General features: G+C 41.6%; 1 protein-coding gene across 1 annotated transcript; it reads left to right on the forward strand.

Annotated features, from left to right (window-relative positions):
• Positions 1–735: 735 nt before the first annotated feature.
• Pdia6 (protein disulfide isomerase family A member 6) lies at positions 736–22,293 on the forward strand. The gene is made up of 13 exons (XM_078029670.1): positions 736–890; positions 7,358–7,499; positions 10,556–10,613; positions 11,239–11,365; positions 14,147–14,253; positions 15,581–15,711; positions 16,029–16,143; positions 16,613–16,753; positions 17,623–17,707; positions 17,820–17,892; positions 18,872–19,030; positions 21,016–21,112; positions 21,822–22,293. The coding sequence occupies exons 1-13, from the start codon at positions 872–874 to the stop codon at positions 21,888–21,890; spliced, it is 1,323 nt and encodes a 440-aa protein (XP_077885796.1). The 5' UTR covers positions 736–871; the 3' UTR covers positions 21,891–22,293.
• Positions 22,294–22,420: the final 127 nt, after the last annotated feature.

Here is a 22,420-nt window from a genome sequence, read left to right on the forward strand (position 1 = left end):
AGCAAGCGCTCTACTACTGAGCCACAATCCCAGCCCAGAGAATACTTTACCTTTGCACACTTCACAAAACCTCTGTCCACGTGAGCGCATCGCTGTCCCGACCCCACCCCAGGACCACCAAGGGAGCCCGCGCGGGAAGAATCCTGCGGTTCCAGCGCAGGTTCCAGGTTCCAGGGTGACTGGGGTCCTGCCTGGGAAGGGCTTTGTAGTCGTGGGCAGAGGACATCGGAACTCAAAGTAATTCCACAAAATCAAGACGTGTCGAATCGCCTGGCACACGGACGTGCTTAGCAAGCGGCTTTAACTGATACACGTGCGCACAAGAGGAATTACTGTCCTTTATTTAATAAGGACACACCGAAGGCCCTCTCCCGTGATAAACAGGATGAGGACCAGGAGGCGTGAGGACCGGGAGGGTCACGTGAGAGGAAAGGGAGAAAGGAACGAAGAACTGAGAGAAGAAACCCCCAGCGCCGGACTCTCCGGGAAAGGCACCCACAGCTGAGGCAGGACTGAGGCGGCCTCGAAGTCCGGCTGGCCCCGCCCCGCCCCGCCCCGCCCTCCTAGGCCCCGCCCCACCCAGCCCCCGCCGTTCGTCACCGCCCCGTAGGCCCCGCCCCCTGTCGTCCGTTACCGCCCCCTTGAAAAAAAACCAAACCGGTGCCCTCTACCCGGCCGTTCCCCATTGGTCAAGCGAGTGAGCGAAGCCCGCCGGGGCCAATGAGACGCGGCCACGCGCGGCGAGCCCTTCCGGCCCTCCCCCGCCGGCCGGCCCGCCGCAGCCAGAGCGGCCGAGGGCGGGACGTGATAGCGGGGGCGCGGCGGCAGAGCTGAGGCAGTGGCGGCGCGGACGGACTGACCGGTGCTCGGCATGGCTCGCCTGGGGCTCGGTAGGCGCGGGCCGGGGACTCGACCTGCAGGGCTGCGCGCCCCCTCGGCGGGCTGCAGCCGGGAGCGCGCCTGGCGTGCGGAGACCCGCCCCGCCTCGCGCACGCGGCCTGGCTCCGGGGTGGCGGGCGCGGGGCCGGGAGGGCGGGCGCGGGGCCTGGGGGCCGGGGGCCGCGAGGGGGCCGCGGAGCAGCGCCCGGGCGTCGGGGCCGGGCCTCGCGGCGAGGCCGGGTCCCGCTGCGGCCTTCGCTCCGGCCCGAGCGTGCGGAGCCCCGTGGTGCGGTCGTGCCACCTCCCGCGCGGCTCCCGGTTCTGAAGCCGAGGTCCGCGCGGCTGCCGTGCGCGGGGAGCGGAGCTGACGACGCAGGAGCGCTTTCAGGGGGTTGGACCTCTGAGCCGCGCGGCGGAGCCCAGGCTCCGGAATTATGTAAAGGTCCGTTTTAGCGTCGACCGGGCGCGAAGTCGAGGGTCCCGGGCGCCGCCCAGGCGCCCTGACGGTGCCTGCCCAGCTCGGGATCCAGCCCTCCCTAGGTGACCGCAGCGAGTCACTGGACTGCTCTGTGCCGGGGCTTTTCCCACCGTGTCCACCTTTTAGGGTTGGCAGTAGTACCCCACGGGTGTTAATGAGTTAGAAGAATCTAAAGAGTAAGATTTTAAAAACTTGCCGTAGTAACTGTGGAGAGAGGAGATGAGGGAAAAGATTTTGGGTTCCCACGAGCGAATTCAGACTAGAAATTCTGATTCTGTTAATTCAGTCGGCCTTTGGGGGGCCCTTTGGTTTCTGGTAGTGGGCTGCTTTGGGACCGTATACTCCTGCCCGCAGACGGGGGGCAAAGCTGGTCCTGGTGTGAATTTGCACCGCGCTGAGTGCTGGGGCGGAGTGGGAGGCCTCGGGCTGCAGAGCCATCCGCTCAGATTCTCCACACTCACACGTTTCGGCGCTCTTCATTATCACTGAGTTGATTGGCCATGTGAATTTTAGAAACAGCATCACTGAACTACTTTGTCATCTTAAATGAGCTCAGTATTTTTGTTTTGAGGGAGGACTGGAGGGGAGCAGTTATTGGCTACTCTTACGCTGTGAGTTTTTACATGTTCACCATAATATGTTTGACTTCTTTGTAACCCCATCAGGTTAAGTAGTACGTGTCCTTTTAAGTAGCTTAGGCCTCGACCTTTTACCATTGGATAGCCATGTATAGAGGGGAAACTCTTAAAATTTAAAGGCAAACAAAACTCCATCACCATTACCAAGGAAAAAAATAATCCAAGACCATATTATGCTGAGTGTCAGTAGTTTGATTGTCTTTGTGTTGAAAACAATCCCACATGCCTTTCATGACTCCAGCCTGCAGAGGAGAGTAGGTTGTTTATGGCTGTCCCTGATTGCCATGAGAAGTGGAAGAAGGTAATTCTCCTGCTGGGGTCTACCTAGTGATGCTCCAGGGGAAAACATCACTACATTCTCAGGTCCTTTGGTCCAGAGAAATCTGGGTTGCTTACCCCTGTTCTATCTCATTCTAATTATGTGACTTTAGCAAGTTTAACATACTTTCTGTGTCTCCATTTACCAATCTACAAAATGGACAGTATGGTACATACCACATAGAGTTCTTCACGGAATTAATATAAGTAAAATGTTGACAGCATTGCTGGTATACAGCAATATAAATGTTATTGCTATTTTTGTCTCATTAAAAAAAAGTAAAGAACCTAGTTTCTGGATGGTAGTTGGTCAGCTCTCAAAATATTAGCCATACTTACTGATTTCCCTTGCAAAAATTCCTCTTAAGGAAACAGTAATATTTTGGGGGGTAGGGAGTTTAACAGTTTTTAGTATTGAGCTACTAATAGTGAAAACTTACAGTAGTAGATAGGCAGCATGGTTATACCAATATAGTTGCATGTGTAGTCCATAATTATGGAGTAGAATTCCATGGGGAATTAGCCAGGGCCAGTCTTTATTTTACCCTTATTTAGAGTTAGAACTCTCTCTGCTTGATTTACTTGCTTTGTAAATACATCAAATTCTACTAAAACTTTTTTGTAAACAAAGGAGATTATTTGGAACTAGGTATTGAACTCAGTGGTGCTTCATCACTGAGCTACATCCCACCCCTTTTTATTTTTTATTTTGAGACAGGATCTCCCTAGTTACTCAGGCTGTTCTGGAACTTGGGATTCTCCTGCCTCAGCCTCCAATCACTGGGATTACAGGTGTTCACCACTGTACCTGGCACAAAGATTGCTAAGTAGCACTGTCATAGAAATATAAGGTAAACTTTGTATGTAATCCAATTTTAAGTTTTCTTGTAGCCACTTTTTTTTTTTGAAAGAGGAAATAAAACAGGTAAATTAGTTTTCGTGGAGATATGTGCCACATAAAGATGCTTCAGTTAGTAGTGGAGCACATCAAAGGTGGTGGTCCCATGGGGTTACACCACCTAATGAAGTCCTAGCTATTGTAGCTTATAAATTTGTTCTGTGATATTTGCACAATGATGACACATTTTAGTATGGTGGCACATTCCAGCTACTCTGGAGACCCAGGCAGGGGGGTCGTAAGTTTGAGGCCAGTCTGGGCAATATAGCAACTTATTTCCTATGTAATTATTTCAAAATAAAATTTAGAAAAGGGCTAGGGATGTAGCTCAGTAGTAGAGCACTTGCCTAGGATGTACAAGTCCCTGGGTTCGGTCCCCAGCACCAGAAAAAAAGTAAATAAATGATGTGTTTTTCAGCATCCAGTCATTAAGCAACACATACTTTTATTTACCCAGTATTTTTCCCCTCCAAGTCTTTGAAATGTAGTGTGCTATTTTTACGCTTAGAACACATCTCTGTGTGGGGTAGCCATGTGTGGCTAATGGTACCATTTTGGATAGCACAGTCTTTGAGGGACTCTCACTGGTTGATTTGATCTCCAAACACCCTCAACCTTGCCCACCTCTTAAAATAGGTGAGAAGGTCATCCTGTGAATGTCTCCTCCATCACTGATGGGGTTCCCTGTCTCCCCCTGGACGTTCAAGTGTTCCCTCTTAAGCCTCCCCACTTTACATTTTTTTCCTTTCATGCTCAAATCACTTCCATCTTTAAAAAGAAACCCTCCTTTTACCCCACACTTGCTTGCTCTCCCCTGCTCATTGTAATGAAATGTTTCAAGATCATCTATATTTTTCTTTCCATCTCATTCCCTCCTACTCTCCAGTCCTCTGCTGACTGACTGCTGATTTTCACTACTCCCTCACACCTGCAGGTGCCCCTGACTTGGTTGTCATTAAACCCAGTTGGCCCTTTCTGTCTTCCTGTGTTATCTCCCGGTAGCATTCATTACTGTTGCCCACTCTGTATTTCTCTTGATTTAGGGGCTATGGCTTTTGATGAGTAAAGGCTGCAGTTTTATTTCATAAGTTCTTACAGCATTAACTGTATCATTCAAATACAATATTCTTGAATAATATAATTGTTATTCATGCCCAGGCCTACTAAACTATTTTATCTTGAGCACAAAAAGACAGCATGGTTTAATGGGAAAACTTGGAAATTGGAGTCTGAGAGCTGTTTTGCCACTTACTATGTTGCTTGACCCCAGGTGGGCATTCTCCTCTTCCTCTCTGTTTATTTGCAAAATGAGCATAATTCCTGCTTTCTAGTAGTAATGCTGTGAAAAAATCAAGTGTTTTAATATATGTGAAGTGATGTGGAAGTTGAAAGTACTGTATGGAGGATTTAGCCACATGAAAATCAACACTAGTATATACTCCTTCCAGAAGACATTAACCATTGGGATTCTAAAAAGTTCTATTTGAAATCTTCCAATTTCTAGCATATGAAAACATGACTGAGATGCCATAACCACACTACTTCAAACTATAGGCCAGTATTACTTAATATGCTGAGCCAACAGACTAAAAGAAAGAAAGAAGTGATGATCTTCACACATGCTGAAAAGATGGGAATAGACTTTTTGTTAAATTTTTCTATTTGTTTTAATTAGTTATACATGACAGTAGAATGCACTTATGCACTTTGATATATCACACGTAGATGGGATATAATTTCTCATTTTTCTGAGTGCACATGTTGCAGATTCATATTGGTCATGCAGTCACATATAGACATATAGTAATAATGTCTGTTTCATTCTACTGTCTTTCCTTCCCCACATCCCCTCCCCTTCCCTCCCATCACTTCCCTCTACCTAATTTAAGGTAACGCTATTCTTCTGTAGTCCCGTCCCCCACCCCCCCATGCCTTATTGTGAATTAGCATCCACATATTAGAGAAAACATTTGGCCTTTGGTTTTGTGGAATTGGCCTATTTTGGTTAGCATGATATTCTCTGACTCCAACCATTTACTGGCAAATGCCATAATTTTACTCTTCTTTAAAGCCTAGTAATATTCCATTGAGTATTTCTTTATCCATTCATATTGAGGGACACCTAGGTTGGTTTCATAGTCTAGCTGTTGTGAATTGAGCTGCTATAAGCATTGATATGGCTGTGTCACTATAGTATGCTGATTTTAAGCCTTATGGGTATAAGTCAAGAAGTGGGATAGTCTAATGGTGATTCCATTCCCAATTTCTGAGGAATCTCCATACTGCTTTTCATAGTGATTGCACCAATTTGCAGTCCTACCAGCAATGTACGAGTGTGCTTTTTTCACCATATCCTCGCCAACATTTATTGTTGCCTGTATTGGTACAGAATAGAGGATACAGAGACAAACCCACAATATAGTTATCATACTAGACAAAGGTGCCAAAAACATTCACTGGGGAAAAGATAGCCTCTTCAACAAATGGTGCTGGCCAATCTGGAAATCCATATATAGCAAAATGAAATTAATCCTCTATCTCTCACCCTGCACAAAAATCAACTCAAAGTGGATCAAAGATTCAGGCACTAGAATAGAGACCCTGCACCTAAAAAAAGAAAAAATAGGCCCAAATCTGCACCATGTCAGCCTAACAAGACTCCTAAATGCAAGAAGTAAAATCAAGGTTAATAAATAGGACAGATTCAAATTAAAAAGCTTTTTCTCAGCAAAGGAAACAATAAAGTGAGGAGAGATCCTACAGATTGGGAAAAATTTTCACCACTTTCACCTCTGATAAAGCATTAATCTCTAGGATATTATATAAAGAAGTTAACACCAAAAAAAAAATTAATAAATGGGCTAAGGAACTGAACAGACACTTCACAGAAGAACAACAATCAACAAATATATGAAAAAGTGTTCAACATCTCTAGCAATTAGAGAAATCCAAATCAAAACTAAGATTTCATCTTACTCCTGTCAGAATGGAATAAACATTTTTTAACCTCACAAGTGTATCTATTTCACCCCAAAGTCAGCATCATATAAATGTGAAACATTTCTGTTATGATCAAGAACAAGCCAAGGATATTCTGTATTTAAAATTGTCCTGGAGATAATTAGAAAATTAAAAAAAAAATATATATATATATATATATATATATATATATTTCAGCTCCCAGAGTAGCCAACAAAAATATACTTGATCCACACTATAAGAAACCAATATTCTCGGGCTGGGGATGTGGCTCAAGCGGTAGCGCGCTCGCCTGGCATGCTTGCGGCCCGGGTTCGATCCTCAGCACCACATACCAACAAAGATGTTGTGTCCGCCGAGAACTAAAAAATAAATATTAAAAAAATTCTTCCTCTCTCTCTCTCTCTCCTCTCTCACTCTCTCTTTAAAAAAAAAAAAAAAAAAAAGAAACCAATATTCTCCCTTTTACATCTTTCACATGAAAATGCTAAGCTCTTTCAAGAGTGCCTAAAAATGTGCTAAACATTTTTCTGAAAAAGTAGAGACAAAAATATTTGCAGTAGGCGCAGTGATGCATGGGTATAATCCCACTGGCTTGGGAGGCTAAGGCAAGAAGGTCACAAGTTCAAAGCCAGCCTTAGCAACTTAGTGAGCCCTTGTCTCAAAAAATAAAAAGGACCAGAGATGTGGCTCACTGGCTAAGCACTCCACAGTCATCAGTGGGAGAGATGATTCTTTTTCACTTCAAAAAATTTAAAAAGTAGGGTGCTAATACTGCAGGTGAATAAAATGAGGGATAAATGCTGTGTGGATTATGCAAGGTCATGCAGTTAGAGGTGATTTCCTAATGTAGGTCCATGCCCGTAGAGTGGTAACAATAGTCATAGGATGGTTGTAAAGGAATGAAAGTTAATTTGTGGAGTGCACTAAAAATGGTGCTTAAAGTTTTTTCCATTGAATTTCAAGAAATGTGAATGGAGACTCTTCTTTTACTTCTTTCTCAGCGCAACCCATGGGAGTGAAGTCCAGAGACTCCAGTGACAGCAGGGAGGGCAGAGGGCAGTGTTGAGCCCAGGCCATATTCTGTGAGAAGGGCCTGGGTAGGTTGGAGAGGTCTCTGGTGGCTGTGAACTGTGCTTCATTGGTGTGCTTTTGTCTTTATTCTAGGTCTGGTGAGCTGTACCTTCTTTCTAGCAGTGAATGGTCTGTATTCCTCCAGCGACGATGTCATTGAATTAACTCCATCTAATTTCAACAGAGAAGTTATTCAGAGTAACAGTTTGTGGCTTGTAGAATTCTATGCTCCATGGTAAGTGCAACAAATGGTGTTATTTACGGTGCTTTACACATTGGGAAAAATTCTGTATAAGTGCCTGGTTTTATTCTGACGTCTAGTTTATATAAATTATTGCTTGCTTAAAAGAAGAAGAGAGGTAAAAGGGAGACTGCAATGTTGAGTCTGTTAAAGGCCCTAGAGAGTGAGTCAGTTAAAAAAAAAAAATGGGTGGGGAGGTTGAGTAGATAATCGTTATAAAAAATAAGAAAGGAAAAATTCTTAATTTAAAGAAAATCTGTCCTTATAAGGAAGCTAGTAAGATAAGGGTGGAAGGGAAACTAATTTTTTGAAGAAAGAATCTTGAGCAAAGGAAAAAATAAATGATGGATTCCTTTTTGTCTCTTGAAGAAGATTCTTTTCTGAATATGTAATTAGAAAATCTGGTTTAATTTAAAAATTCTTTCTTGGGCTCGGGATGTGGCTCAAGCGGTAGCGCGCTCACCTGGCATGCCTGTAGCCCGGCTTCGATCCTCAGCACCACATACAAACAAAGATGTTGTGTCCGCCAAAAACTAAAAAATAAATATTAAAATTCTCTCTCTTCTCTTCTCTTCTCTTCTCTCTCTCTTTTAAAAAAAAATTCTTTCTTGCCTTATATTCATTACTGGAAAAGCCCTGTGATGATATAATTATTGTTGAACAAATGGTACATAATTGTATGTGGTCAGAATACAGTATTGCACCAATGGTATTGTTTATGTGTTTAATGCCAAAAAAAAAAGAGTAGAGGCAGATCAATGAATACTGCAAAATGTGCATGAGACGATCGATGCTGTAAAGCAGCAGGCCACACAAGGGGGAGACGCAAGCCCTGCCACTGCATGTCTGTGAAGATGAACTGTACAGTGAGCTGACGCCCAGAGGGACCTTCACAAATGTGAACAGTGCCTTGAAGCTTGAGGAAGGCATAGCAAAGGAAATTATTACTATCAAGTTCTCATAACTTGATGAAAAGTTTTTTTCTGTATTATTTTAATTTTTTCCTTTGGTAGACCATGAAACTGAGTTTGGGAAGCTCAACACTGATTCTCATGAAGTACTTTACTGATGGTTCAGTGTAGCAAATTGAGATAAAATTTTGCTGCCATATTGTGAATTATATTTGTCTTAATGCCTTATTTTATTTATTTAGGTATCAGGGATTAAACTCAGGAGCACTTAACCACTGAGCTACATCCCCAGCTCTTTTCTTTTTTTTTTTGTATTTTATTTAGAGACAGGGTCTCACTGAGTTGCTTAGGGCCTTGCTAAGTTGTTGAAGCTGGCTTTGAACTCACAGTCCTCCTGCCTTAGCCTCCAAGCTGCTGGGATTACAGGCTTGTGCCATCATGTCTGGCCTGCCTTTGCTATATTTTAAAGGCTTCTTTGTTTTTTCTTTGTTAAATCTAAATGCTAATTTCAATATGGTTATCTTGTATAAATAGTAATTGTATAATTATGTTGTTTAAAACTTCTATGTAATTTTTGCAAGTTCAACTTTTTTAATCATTTGTGTCATGGGTAGTTTATTTTGTTTTTGATAACTGCAATACAAGAGAACATTATTATAAAACTATACCAGACAGCCTAATTGAGAAGGCAGGATTTGGGGTTGCAGGTGTAGCCCAGTGGTAGAGTGCTTGCTTAGCACCACAAAAAATAATAAAGTTGCACTTGAGAAGGCAGGATCTGGATCTGGTGGATTATTATTGATATTACACTGATGAAGTTTTACCACGTACTGTTCTAAATACGAAAAATGTCTAATTAGAGCAGTTTGGTGCTTGGACTTCTTTGGCAGACTGGTGAAGGATTCCAAAGGATTCCTTCATAAAATAAAGGCTTTACATGTGTATCCTGTGGGATTGCAAAGGAAAACTAAAATGTTGAAACATGGTTCTTAGAATATTGAAATAAATCTTGACATGGTAATATAGTACAGATAGAGAATCCCTTATCCAAAATGCTTGAAACCAGAAGTATTTGAAATCTTGGAGTTTTTCAGATTTTAGAATATTTGTTTAGATTTTACTAGTTGAGCTTCCCTAATCCATAAATCCAAAATTTTGGAGTTTGTGTCAGTGCTCAAAAGTTTTAGTTTGGGGATTTTGAAATTGGGGATTAGAGATGCTCAACCTGTACTTCTTTACTAGGACAGTAAATCTGAGCTGTGGTTTTTATTAGTGACAGAGTCATAGTACTCATTGGCTTTGGAATGATATTTACATTCACAATTGAAGACAAATACTCAGTTTCATTTACAGGTTAGTAAAAAATATTTATTTATTTATATAGTGCATTGATTTGTCTGCATATTGCCTAACATTTAAATTGAAGGGGTATGTGCTCTGATAGTCTCTGGTTTGAGTCCTCTTTTCTTATATAATCTGAAGTCTAAGCCCTGTGAAAATTTGACTTCTATATTCTGAATATCTCATCTGAGCAACAAAACATACCATATATAAATATGTAAAAGCAGCATTTCAAATGTATTTAAAATATTAGGGCTGAGATTAGGCCCCTGTAAAGTGATACTGTGTAGTGATTAAGAATGTGATATCTAACTGGATATAATGATATCTGCCTATAATTCCAACTATTTGGGACCTGAGACAGAATGATCACAAGTTCAAGGCCAGCCTCAGCAACTAAGTGAGGTCTTGTTGCAAAATGAAAAGTAAAAAAGACTGGGAATGATGCTCAGTGATAGATTGTGCCTCTGGGTTCAACCCTGAGTACCACAAAAATAAATAAATGAGGATTGGATCAGGGAGTGTCAAGCTTTAAGAGGTGTAAGATGAGTGGCTTTATTTAAATTCCTGATTTATTTGATCTCTTTACTAGGATGATATGAAAAATGATTTTTTCTTTAGTGAATTACAAGGCATTTTATTACTTGTGACCATCACTGATTCTGTTTTATTAATGCTAGTCCTCCTCTCAAGCTCCCACCCTGAGTGCATCTTACTCAATAAGACCATTGATGGATGTTTTATGAATTATAGATCAAAGACTTTAACTGTCACCCTATTTGTGTTTTCACCCTAAAGGTGTGGTCATTGCCAAAGATTGACACCAGAATGGAAGAAAGCAGCAACTGCATTAAAAGTAAGTTTCAAGCCAGGCGGTGGCACATGTCTGTAATCCCAGCAACTCAGAAGGCTGAGAGGAGGAGGATCACAAGTTCAAAGCCCATCTCACTAACTTAGCAAGGACCTAAGCAACTTAGCAAGACCCTGTCTTAAAATAAAAAAGGACTTGGGATGTAGCTCAGTGGTTAGGAACCCCTGGGTTCAATTTCTAGTACCAAAAAATAAATAAATAAATTTCTGAGATGCCCACGCTCACCTGTGTGTGTCTAGGTGTACAGATAAGTTTAATGCACAATAGGAAGCTGATTTTCACATCAGAGTTTAAAACACTGGTTCTGTTGCCAGAATCACGTGTGGGGGGTGTAGAAATACACATTTTAGTTTTTATGTCTGTTCATTCTGCTTCCCAGGTAATGTATATCATTAATGCTGGCCAGACTAATCCTGGGGGCGGCAGAGTTACCTCCCTGAGCTGGGCTTGGATTCGCCCTTCCTGCCATTTAGGTCTCTCTTCTGGTGTTCAGTGCTACAACACTCAGTGACCGTATTTGTCTGCCTCACCCAGCCCTTTACCTGTGTGTGTGAGTCAGATGATGCTCTAGTTGAAAGAAAAACAGATTAGTTCTTTTCTATTTCCACAGGATGTTGTAAAAGTTGGTGCAGTTGATGCAGATAAACATCAGTCCCTAGGAGGACAGTATGGCGTTCAAGGATTTCCTACCATCAAGATTTTTGGATCCAACAAAAACAGACCAGAAGATTATCAGGGTAAATACCTTTTCTCACTACTCCATTCCCCTGTAAGTGAGAACCTGGGGTTCTATAACTTGTCAGCCCTGCTACCACAAGTTTCTCAACCTCTTTGTTCCCAAGTTTTCTTATTTATAAATGGTGTAGAGAGATTCCTACCCCCTCTGAGGGGGTTCTGAACATTTAAAGTGCGTGCAGGTAAGTTTTTAAATTATGTGTTTTATTCAGTTGGTTTTTTTTGTTTGTTTCTATTATGACAAAAAGATCTAAAAAGAACAAATTTTAGAGGAGGAGGAGTTTATTTAGGGGCTCATGGTTTCAGAGATCTCAACCCATAGATGGTAGGCTCCATTCCTCAGGGCTCCAGATGAGGCAGAACATTATGGGGGAAGAGGGTGGTGGAGGGAAGCTGCTTACATGATATCAAGAAGCAGAGAAGTCACTCATCTGATACAAAGTATATACCCTAAAGGCACCTCCCCAGTGACATACTGGCTCCAGCCACACCCTATCTGCTTTCAGCCACCACTCAGTTAATCCCACCAGGAGATTAATTCACCAAAATTGGGTTAAGGTTCTCATAACCCAATCATTTCTCCCTAAACCTCCTTGCATTGTCTCACACATGAGCTTTGGAGGACACCTGATGTGGTAGAGTGGTCACAGCATGTACACGGCCCTGTGATACATCTCCAGCACCATTGAAAGAAAGAAAGAAGATCACAGATTATTATATTTAAGATCATCAGAATTATTAGGTTGGGCCCAGGTTCGTGGTTTTAATGAAAGTATTGGACATAATGTATTTAAAGCTTAATTTGTGGCTGATATGCTCACATGGGACATAAAGTGGCTAAGCTTGTCTGCCACCATAGTTTTACTTTGTGTGAGCAGAATGTGCCTGTGGAGCTGAGTAGGAGAGCCAGCATCATTGTGATCCCTGCTGTCCACCTAGCAGAACAGGGAGGCCAGGCATGCAGAATCTGAGAGTACTGGCTCAGAAGGCTTAGCCCTGCCTTGCATGACTGCTGGCCTTGCCACACTTGGGCCTGAAGCTAAATAGGACTTACTCCCTTTGAGCTTGCTCCTTATCTGTAAAATGAAAACCCTATTTTAAGCTGTGAGAAGTTTGATTGAAGTAGTACATACAAAGCATAGGAGACCAATAGCTGGTGGATAATCAGTGTAGTTGGTACATCTCCAATCTGAAGGTTAGAATCCTTGGAGATAAGGTCTTAGACACAGGATTTCTTCTAGACTCTTCAGCTCCAAATCTCAATAAAATGATCAGTTTCATATTTCTGAGTAGGCATATGTTTTGGAATAATAATTTGTTAAGTTTGGCTATTTTGAATAAAATAAAATGTTTATAGAGCGTTCTACTTGCTGCTATTTTTGCAAATAAGATTTTTCATAACACACTACTGTTCTTTATATATTATCCATGGCTGCTTTTACAGCAGGACCGAGGGGTTGCAGTGAAGATACTTATGTCTGGCCCCTTAGAGAATCTGCAGCTGTTCACCTATTGTGGAGAACACCTCCCTTTCCTTAGTCCAGTTCTGGGATTTGGCATATTCCAGATGAAGGATTGGGGAAGGGGCCCTGGTTCAGGTGGTGGAGCTGTCTGAAGTAGGTGAAGGGTCGAAGGCTGTGGTTGTGGTGAGTCTAGCCCTTCTTTATGAAAGTATGAAGGGACCTTCTAGGTAGCTGCAACCCAGTGAGCACTACACTACCTAAGCCTCTGGAGTGTCACTGTAGGTCTTCCCTTTTCCTCCCTCTATTTGCAAGGGGTACATTCCAAGACACCCAGTGAATGCCTGCAACCATAGAGCATACTGGGTTATCCTACACATTCGTGCCTTGATTTATAAATTAGGCACAGTGAGCATTTAACAATAATCACCAATAATAGAATAAAGCAGTTACAATAAACAGTAGTAAAACTTATGTAAATGAGGTTTCCCCACTTGAAAGATGCAAGACAAATATTTTCCTACTATTTGACCACAGTTAACTGAAGCCATTGAAAGTAAAGATGTGGATAAGGGGCTACTGTAGTTTATTTTCTTTCAATTGTGAGTTCTGAGGTGTTCTCACATGTTTTTATCTCTTCCTGGGCAGTTTGATTAGAATGCTAAAGAAAAGGAAAAAAAGAAACTTTATGAAGAGATTATATTAGAGCTTCAGGCCTTTGAGCTCTGAAGATGGTCTCAAGGCGTTTATAATCTCTACCCTTCTGGGCCAGTTAATAGCCCTTCATTCCTGAGCACACAGTCTGGGCAAACTTCTAAGAGCTATTGTTATTTTGTCTCATTGAGTTTTAACAGTGGTCTTTAGTTCTTATAGTAAGTAACACAACAGCTGGCTTTTAAGCAGATGGGGAAAAAAGAGGACTCTAGTTACTTGGTTTCAAAGACACCTTATGTCTTATCTTTTCCACACTTTTCTAGAATAGTTTTTTTCTCTATTTGGCAATTTTCCTGCTTTCCTAACTAGATTACATTTCTTATTTATCTGTGTACACATTAGTTGTTCAGTAGACATTTGTTGATGGCAGTTACAAGTGATCAAATGGACTTCTTGTATACATTAAGAGCCTAAAGCGAAGGATGAAAAATTGGCTTTCCAGGTCTGAAGTGTAGTCTGTGCTGAGAGTGTTCTGGGAGAAAAGTTTAGCATGAATACTTGTGTAGTTTGAGCCTTTTGCCATCAGGTGGAGGTCTTGAGACAGTGATTGAGAGACACTTCCAGGAGGCTGGGCTGAGGATTGCCTGACTCTCCTTTGCTGTCCTGCAGGTGGCAGAACTGGTGAAGCCATTGTGGATGCTGCCCTCAGTGCTCTGCGCCAGCTTGTAAAGGATCGCCTCGGGGGAAAGAGTGGTGGATATAGTTCTGGAAAACAAGTAAGACTGCATAATGTCAGTTTTTAATGTATGTCATGATTCTGTAGCCTCAGTGTGGACTTCTTGTAGAAGGTAGATTTTTCTCCCCTAATATTTTAAAATCAGTGAACTGTCCATTAAAAATAATAGGGAGCTAAGCACAGTGGCAATCTCCTGTAATCCCAGTGGTTCGGAAGGCTGTGCTTAGGCAAAAAATATATAATAGGGGATTGGGTCAGCTGATCTTGGAGGGAGCCGTCCCCCAGACTGCTCATTTGGACTCCTTAAAATCACCAGTCTTGCCATAAATCCAGTCACTAAGAATGAGGTCCCATGATGGTATCATAGGCCCGGGGATGAAATGGGAGAATTTGGACTGCAGAGGAAGAATAAGCTCCAAGCCAAGGGAGCTGACTCTGGGATCTCCTGGCTGTCACCATTCAGAGGGGAAAGGGATACCAGCTCCTCTCCAGATTGCCTGTGGGCAAACACAATGAAATCTGTGTGAGTTCTTGACCAGTATCTGTGGCATTCCACCTGAAATCCATAGAAAAGTCTACATGAAAGAATTGGAAAGAAGAGGAAGAACTAAGACATTCTTGTTTTAGAGATTATTGTTTTAGATGCCCTTGTATGAAATATGAAACTTTCCATTTAGAAGACCAATAAAACTAGCTTCTTTATACAGATTGAGAACTACTCAAAGATTCTAAGATCTTGCCTTTTATTTCAGACTTAGACGTTTAAGGAGCACAGTAGCCTGGCAACAGAAAATAACATCGTTGCTGGCTGCTGCTTAAGTTAAGTGCCAAAAAAAATTCTTGGAAGGGAAAAAAGAAAGAAAGAAACAGGAGGTCTAGCAGTGTGGCTTAGTGGTATAGTATCTGCCTCATCTGTATGAAGTCATGGGTTCCTTTCCTAGGACCACCAAGAAAAACAAGAAAGGAAAATGTTCTTTTTAGCTTTCTTGAATGATAGTGACTTTACATATGAAATGTAGTGAATTTTAGTCATGTAGAATGTCCTGGGCTAAAGTGGCAACTGTGCTTAAGTCTGAGCAAGAACAGTGTTCTTGTGGTTATGTGTACCATCTTGAGGTTTGTCTTTATAAAAATACAGCAGGTGAAAGAGTTTGAGTACAGATTACACGTTACACTGAATGTATTCATAATTATTTGAAAATGAAGACTTTACCAAGCAAAACTAATAATAAGGAATACCCCCAATTTGAATAACAACTCTAAAACTGTTACAATGTAAAGCTGTCATCCATGTATATGTATATATTTAGAATAGGAATGATGTTCTTTTGGGCCAGGTTATAATTAGACAATGTCATAAATTACAGGGCAGAAGTGATAGTTCAAGTAAGAAGGATGTGATTGAGCTAACAGACGACAGCTTTGATAAGAATGTCCTTGACAGTGAAGATGTGTGGATGGTTGAGTTTTATGCTCCTTGGTGTGGACACTGCAAGAAGTAAGTACTTCCCTGGAGCTGTCTGTCCGGCACCATGCTTTCAGTGCATTCTCCCCCTGCTCACTTTGAAGGAGGTGAACTAGAGAGCAGATAATCTCTGAGCTCTCCAGGAAAACTTGGACTCTAGATGAGTGTTTAGCATTGACATCAGTGTCTAGGGCGGGCAGTGAAGGGCTGGGAAGCAGTTGTGAAGGCTAGCATCATTTCTTTTGTGAAGCTCCACAAGATGTTACAGGGATTGGGCAGAAAGGCACTGATCAGTCAAAGTACTTGTGCTGTGAGTTAAAAGCACTTCTAAGATGTAAATTTTTCTACAGCTTAGAGCCTGAGTGGGCTGCTGCAGCCACAGAAGTAAAGGAGCAAACCAAAGGAAAAGTGAAGCTGGCGGCTGTGGACGCCACTGTGAATCAGGTGCTAGCCAGCCGATACGGCGTAAGTGCATAAGGCTCGTTGATTTATTACTTCAGGCCTCCCCACAGGCTGGGAGTGGAGATGTCGAACCATTTTGTAATGAACAGACTTAAGTCCCATTATTACCCTAACTCTTGAGCCTGGCACTCCCGGGGTTAGGGTTCTTCATACCACTTGAACTGAATGAAGCCTAATAGACGGCTTCAGCTGCCCCTGCCTTTTCAAGTTGTGTACCTGGCTTTTGGAAGTTAGTCTGTCTGTTTTACAGCATGTAAACTGTCTCAATCAAATATCAAAGGCTTGAATAGGTTTGGCTGAACCTTGCAGTCAGTTTATTAAAACTCCATAATTGACAGCACTCTTGAGCCTTCCATCTGACATTGATGCAAACTGGGGAATATTTTTGCTATGGTAAATGATATCTTAGAAACCATTAAGATTGCTTGGGTTTATTTGTTTTTAATTAAATTTAATTTGATTTTAAAAATAGATTAGAGGATTTCCTACAATCAAGATATTTCAGAAAGACGAGTCTCCCGTGGATTATGATGGAGGGCGGACAAGGTCTGACATAGTGTCCCGGGCCCTTGATTTGTTTTCTGATAACGCCCCACCTCCTGAGCTGCTTGAGGTAAACTACTTGATCCATTGGTAGTAAGGAAAGATTTTCTAGTCTGATAATAAGTAATATTAAAGCAGAAATGACATGGGCTTTTTTTGTTTTAGGTCTGTTCAATTTAAGCTTTTTTTACTTCCTTTTAAAAATATTCTAGGGGCTGGGGATGTGGCTCAAGCGGTAGCGCGCTCGCCTGGCATGCGTGTGGCCCGGGTTTGATTCTCAGCACCACATACAAAGAAAGATGTTGTGTCCGCCAATAACTAAAAAATAAATATTAAAATTCTCTTTCTCTCCCTCTCTCACTCTCTCTTTAAAAAAAAATATTCTAAAGTAGTTTTAAACTTCCAAATGGAAAAAAAAATCTGGTAAATTTTGCTTCTTTTTGTAACTTTCAGCATTAAAATAATTGCACTGTGAGCAAAAACATACATTAGTTTCTTAAAAATAGAGTTAATTCAGTTATTTTTACGCATAAAACAATAGCCAACATTTATTGAGTACCTAATCACAGAAGGGGCACTACATAGTGCTTTTAGGTAGATTTTTCTCCTTTAACTTTCACATGAATGCTGAGAAGTAGATACTGTTTGTATCTCTTTTACATATGGGGAAACTGAAGCACAGAGCCTCAAGCTTTTGAAAATATAGTCCATGTGGTTATAATCTGTTTAAATGAGTGAGTATTCATTGTGAATTCAGAGACTGTATGCAGTAGGTGCTCCAGAAATCTTGTATATTGGGTGTTTCTATACAAGGAAGCATTATTTGGGAGGAGTCTCCTCGTCTCTAATGAAGTGCCAATGCTAAGCCTTTGTTTTCATGTTTACCTGGTGTTGTGTTGTGCAGCCTTCCAACTGTCCCTTGTCTTCTGGGTCCTACAGATAATCAACGAGGACGTTGCCAAGAGTACGTGTGAGGAGCACCAACTCTGCGTTGTGGCTGTGCTGCCCCACATCCTCGACACAGGTGAGCTGAGAGAAGCTGCTTCCCATTGACTGTCCTGTGCCAGGGAGAACACTTTGTAAATGGCTCAGTCTTATTTTTTTATCGTTAACATTATTTTGTTCATTAAAATCAGGAGCTTCAGGGAGAAATTCTTACTTGGAAGTTCTTCTCAAGTTGGCAGACAAATACAAGAAGAAAATGTGGGGGTGAGTTATGCAGCTTCCCAGTGTGTGTTGGTAGATAGGGAGTGTGGGACTTCCTGAAAGTGGTGCCCTCTGTGTTTTCTAGGATGTGCTCCTCTCTTTCCTACTGTGTGCCTTATTTAAGATAGAAAAATAATTGGCATTTAGGAGGGGGAAGTCAAGGAGCTCTTGACTCACAGCATATATTTTATTTTTATCATAGTTATCATATTTTAACTCCAATGGTGACTGGAGTTCTAGGTTATTAATAAGCAAAAATTAACAATGTAGCTGAATTGTAGTACTGCCTTCAAAGACTAAATAAAGAAGAATACAGGAGTACTCAGTGGGAGCCCTTGCCAGGGAAGGAATGAGAGAAGGAGGGAGTTTCCTTATCCACCTTTTGTGGGGTTTGTTTGGTTTTGGTTTGGTTTTTGGTACTGGGGTTTGAACCCAGAGGTGCTTTACCACTGAGCTACGTCCCTAGGCCTTTTTATTTTATAAAACAGGGTCTTACTAAGTTGTCCATGCTGGCCTTGAACTTGCAATCCTGCTTCAGCCTCCCAAGTTGTTAGGATTACAGGCATGTACCATCATGCCCAACTTCCTTACCCTTCTGAGTGGGGGGGTAGATCTAGGCAGAATTACGACAAAGTATGTAATGTCGTTTCTCTTCTTGCTCCTCATCCTTAGTATCCATTACTTCCCCCAGGTACCTAGTACCCTCTGCTGTCCCTCTGACAATGACTTTGCCTTTCCTCCATTTGTTCAGCATACATGTCATACACACCAAATGCAGGAGTATGCACTATAACACAAATGATATTGGTGGGATTCAGGTAAAAATGGGAAATTCATATAGTTTTGTGGACATTATGGGGACTGGGACAAAATAGTCTTAAAATACAGCTATCCACTCCGGAGACTTTATTAAGATCTACTAGCTAGACTTCTAACTGATTTAAAAGACATCTTTGCCCTAAAAGCCCATGTGCTTTTCTAGGTGGCTGTGGACAGAAGCTGGAGCCCAGAGTGAACTTGAGAACGCACTGGGTATTGGAGGGTTTGGATACCCTGCCATGGCAGCCATCAATGCACGCAAGATGAAATTTGCACTTCTAAAAGGATCTTTCAGTGAGCAAGGCATTAATGAGTTTCTCAGGTAATTTCTTATTTCCTTAGTTGTTTATTGTTTGATCTATTTGGTTCTATTGTGGTTTTTCATTTTAAACTAGGTATGTATAAACCAGCAATAAATGGAATTATTTTTTTATTCAAACTTAGAATTCTATGTTCCTAAAGTAGAGCTTTTAAATTGGTTTCCTATGCTTTATTCTCTTTTCATGGAAATACTCTACATAGTGTGCCTAGTCACTCTCAGGCCTCCTTGTTGCCCTTCTGTGCACCTGGCCTTGGGTTCATTCCAGTTCTCATAAAGCTACAGGCAGCCCTGTCTCACCCATTCCCACCCTAGTGTGCTTTGTACTGCTGACCTCAGGTGATGTGGTTTCCATTTCTGGTTTTCATTCGTTTTGGAATGAGTTATTTGAAAATGGGTGTGCTTACTTAAGTCACTCCCTCATTGTGCAGACAACATGCATTCTCAAGTCACAGCCATTTATAGAACTGACTCTCCTCTGCTATGCAACTTATGCTAAAACTGCCTTGATCTCTTTAGGCAAATATGAAGCCTTGCCCAAAGAGATTTTGTTTACCAATTCTTGCTTCCTTCTCTGTTCATTTCTCAGCCACTATATGAAAAAAAAAGACATAAGTTTTATACACATGCACATACCCCACCTCCTTATTTATTTTAATGGGATACTAGTACTACCTCTTGTAGGACTCCTATATAGACTTTGGTGACTATATAGTCACCAGAAAAAGTGCCAGGGACAGAGTACACATCTACATGTAGCTGTTATTTTTAAAATCTTAAGAGTATTACATCCATCATGATTTGAATAATGGGAAGAAGGAGTTACATTAGAGGGTTTGTTGTAAATCTGCTCATTTAGAAATTATTAGAAATAAAGCGGAAGGTAGGTGTATGTGAGAAGCAATAAATATGACATCAAAGTGGATATCTTAGGGCATCTTTTTACTTTGCATTTGCCCTAAGCATTGTAACAAATGGAACTCAAGGTATTAGATTTTTCCTCTTTTTTTTTCCTTAATTTTTTTTGAGTTATTATGGAAAAATCCAATCATTGCAAAAGCAGAGAAACTAAGCTAAAGGTCTTTTTTTCTACTTGTTTTCAACTTCAACAGCTAGCAACTAAAGCCTTATATTATCATCTGCTTCTACCAACAATATTTTAAAGCAAGTCTCCTCCTGTCAGCTGTAAAATATTTTATCATGAACTGCTAAATGACAGCTTTCAAAGACAGTCATAGTACTATTATCGTACCTTAAACAACTAAATAATTTGAACTGTCAATCATCTTAATTTTATGGTTTATTTCATTTCCAAATGAAACTATACATTCTTGCCAGTTAATGGGGTGTTTTCATACAAAGTTTAGGAACTGCTTAAGTTTGTGATTTGTCAGAGTTCTGTTTATTCAGTTGTAAAGTCGGGATTTTCAGAATTTGAATACAGCTAAATCTTGTTGCTGTTACTTCATCCAGTTAATTTCACTGCTATTGCCTTGAGTTTCTGTGGGTTGTTGGATGGTCTCTATATATCTGCACTGACAGTATTTTGAGCTCTGATTTTCCAATGGCCTGATTACAAGAAGCCTATGGTAGTTTTCAAGTGCAAATGCTCACACCTCACTGCTAAACAGATATGTACACCAGCTCTCTGCCAGCCCTAGCCCTGGGTTTGCTAAAACCACTCACCTCACTAGTGAGTTGACATGCTCTGTACAGTTCACAGTCTTATTAAGGCTGCACAGCTTCTAGGTTTTAAGAACTATCTGATGCCTGGCTTTAGCAGATGGAAAGGCCTCAGGAGCATCCTTTCTGGCTCTGTGGTCCTTGACTAGAAAATAATACTGTTCACCAGCTGCCTTTCAGGAACATACCGTAGCAACAAATGCCTCGCACACACAGGGGGCATGTCATTCCTCTGCTCATCCTTTTGACAGTTGATTGATCAGTAGTCCTTCATAAATGCGTGTATTCTGCTCTTTTTCCCCAAGGGAGCTGTCTTTTGGGCGTGGCTCCACAGCACCAGTGGGAGGTGGTGCCTTTCCTGCTATCACTGTAAGAGAGCCCTGGGATGGCAGGGACGGTGAGGTAAGTGCTGGTCAAGGCCAAGCTGCACAGTTGAAAAAGTCCCATTTTCTTTCCTGAGGCTTGTGTGTTTCTGTGGCTGGAAATCAAGTTGTCCATCTGCCAGAACCTGGGCTGGGAGCTCCTAGTGTTTTGAGTCCTGCACCTCTCCAGAGGCTTTTCCTAAAGATGCTCTTGCCTATCACATGAAAGAGCTGCACAGCCTTTTGGGCTGTCACCAGTGACCATTTATTAGGCTGTCTGGTTATTCAGTTAGTGCAAGTTTTTTTATGTTTCACTGATCGCCTTAAATTCCCATTGAGACAGAAGCAGCAGCTTACCACATAGTAGGCAATTTGGATCTATGTAAATCTGGGTAGGCTTGACAAATGTCCAACTTAAAGTCCAGTGGTAAGGCCGCTTTCCTTATTGTTCCCCCTAAGGTGAACACATGACCTGGAATTCATATATTTTGTCTCTGAGAAATGAAAAACAATTCTTCAAATTCACATTTGTATACAATTCTGACCCTTGTACCCTCCCCTGGCTTCCCAGTTCTCAGCGTTTACATCTGTATGATAATGGGCACAGAGGAAAAGGAAGAGCTGGCCAAAGGGACATGAGCCTGCCATCTGGGGACCTCTAGAACTTAGTTTGTTCCTTGTTACAAAAGAGGGAGGACCTGTCGGGGGGTCTCCACCTGCAGCTCTGACCATGGCTTTCTGTCTCCCAGCTTCCTGTGGAGGATGACATTGACCTCAGCGATGTGGAGCTTGATGACTTGGAGAAAGACGAATTGTGAGAGCCACAGCCCAGGCTTCAGATCATTTTCTTTTCTTGAGAGTGAACAGATTTTTCCAGCAGTGAAGGAACGTTCTTTACAATCCGACTAATCTACCAGTGGCCTTTTTAACCAGGAAGTAACACTTGATTGGTCATTTGAAAGCACTGCGACAGTGAGCTTTTGCATCTCAAGAAAACTTTGAAAAATTCTATGAATTGTTGTAGCCAGTGAATTGGATTGTATTCTCACATAATATTTTGAAGAAAACTGGGCTGTAGAAACATTTTCCCTCCCCCTGATGGCTGCTTGAATGTTCTTGGAGGCTGTTTCTTATATATAGGTTTTTTAAATGTGATTCCTTCATTTGAATATCAATGGCTTTTTCCATTAAAGAATAAAATGATATTTTGGACAATGCCAATACATGTATGAAATCAGTGTCCACATCATACAGAGTCTGATGTTCAGCAGTAAATTAATGTCATGAACTGATGACCCTGGCTCCTCCTCCCCATGAACCTTTTTTAAAACGGAAAACAAGACCTCTT

Source organism: Ictidomys tridecemlineatus, chromosome 12 (genome assembly GCF_052094955.1).
Source record: "Ictidomys tridecemlineatus isolate mIctTri1 chromosome 12, mIctTri1.hap1, whole genome shotgun sequence".
NCBI lineage: Eukaryota > Metazoa > Chordata > Mammalia > Rodentia > Sciuridae > Ictidomys > Ictidomys tridecemlineatus.

What these genes read in the sequence shown, in the direction of transcription:
- Pdia6 (XM_078029670.1), top strand. An exon ending in GTAGAATTCTATGCTCCATG is followed by an intron (nt 7,500 to 10,555) that starts GTAAGTGCAACA and finishes TTCACCCTAAAG; the next exon opens with GTGTGGTCATTGCCAAAGAT. An exon ending in TGGTGTGGACACTGCAAGAA is followed by an intron (nt 15,712 to 16,028) that starts GTAAGTACTTCC and finishes ATTTTTCTACAG; the next exon opens with CTTAGAGCCTGAGTGGGCTG.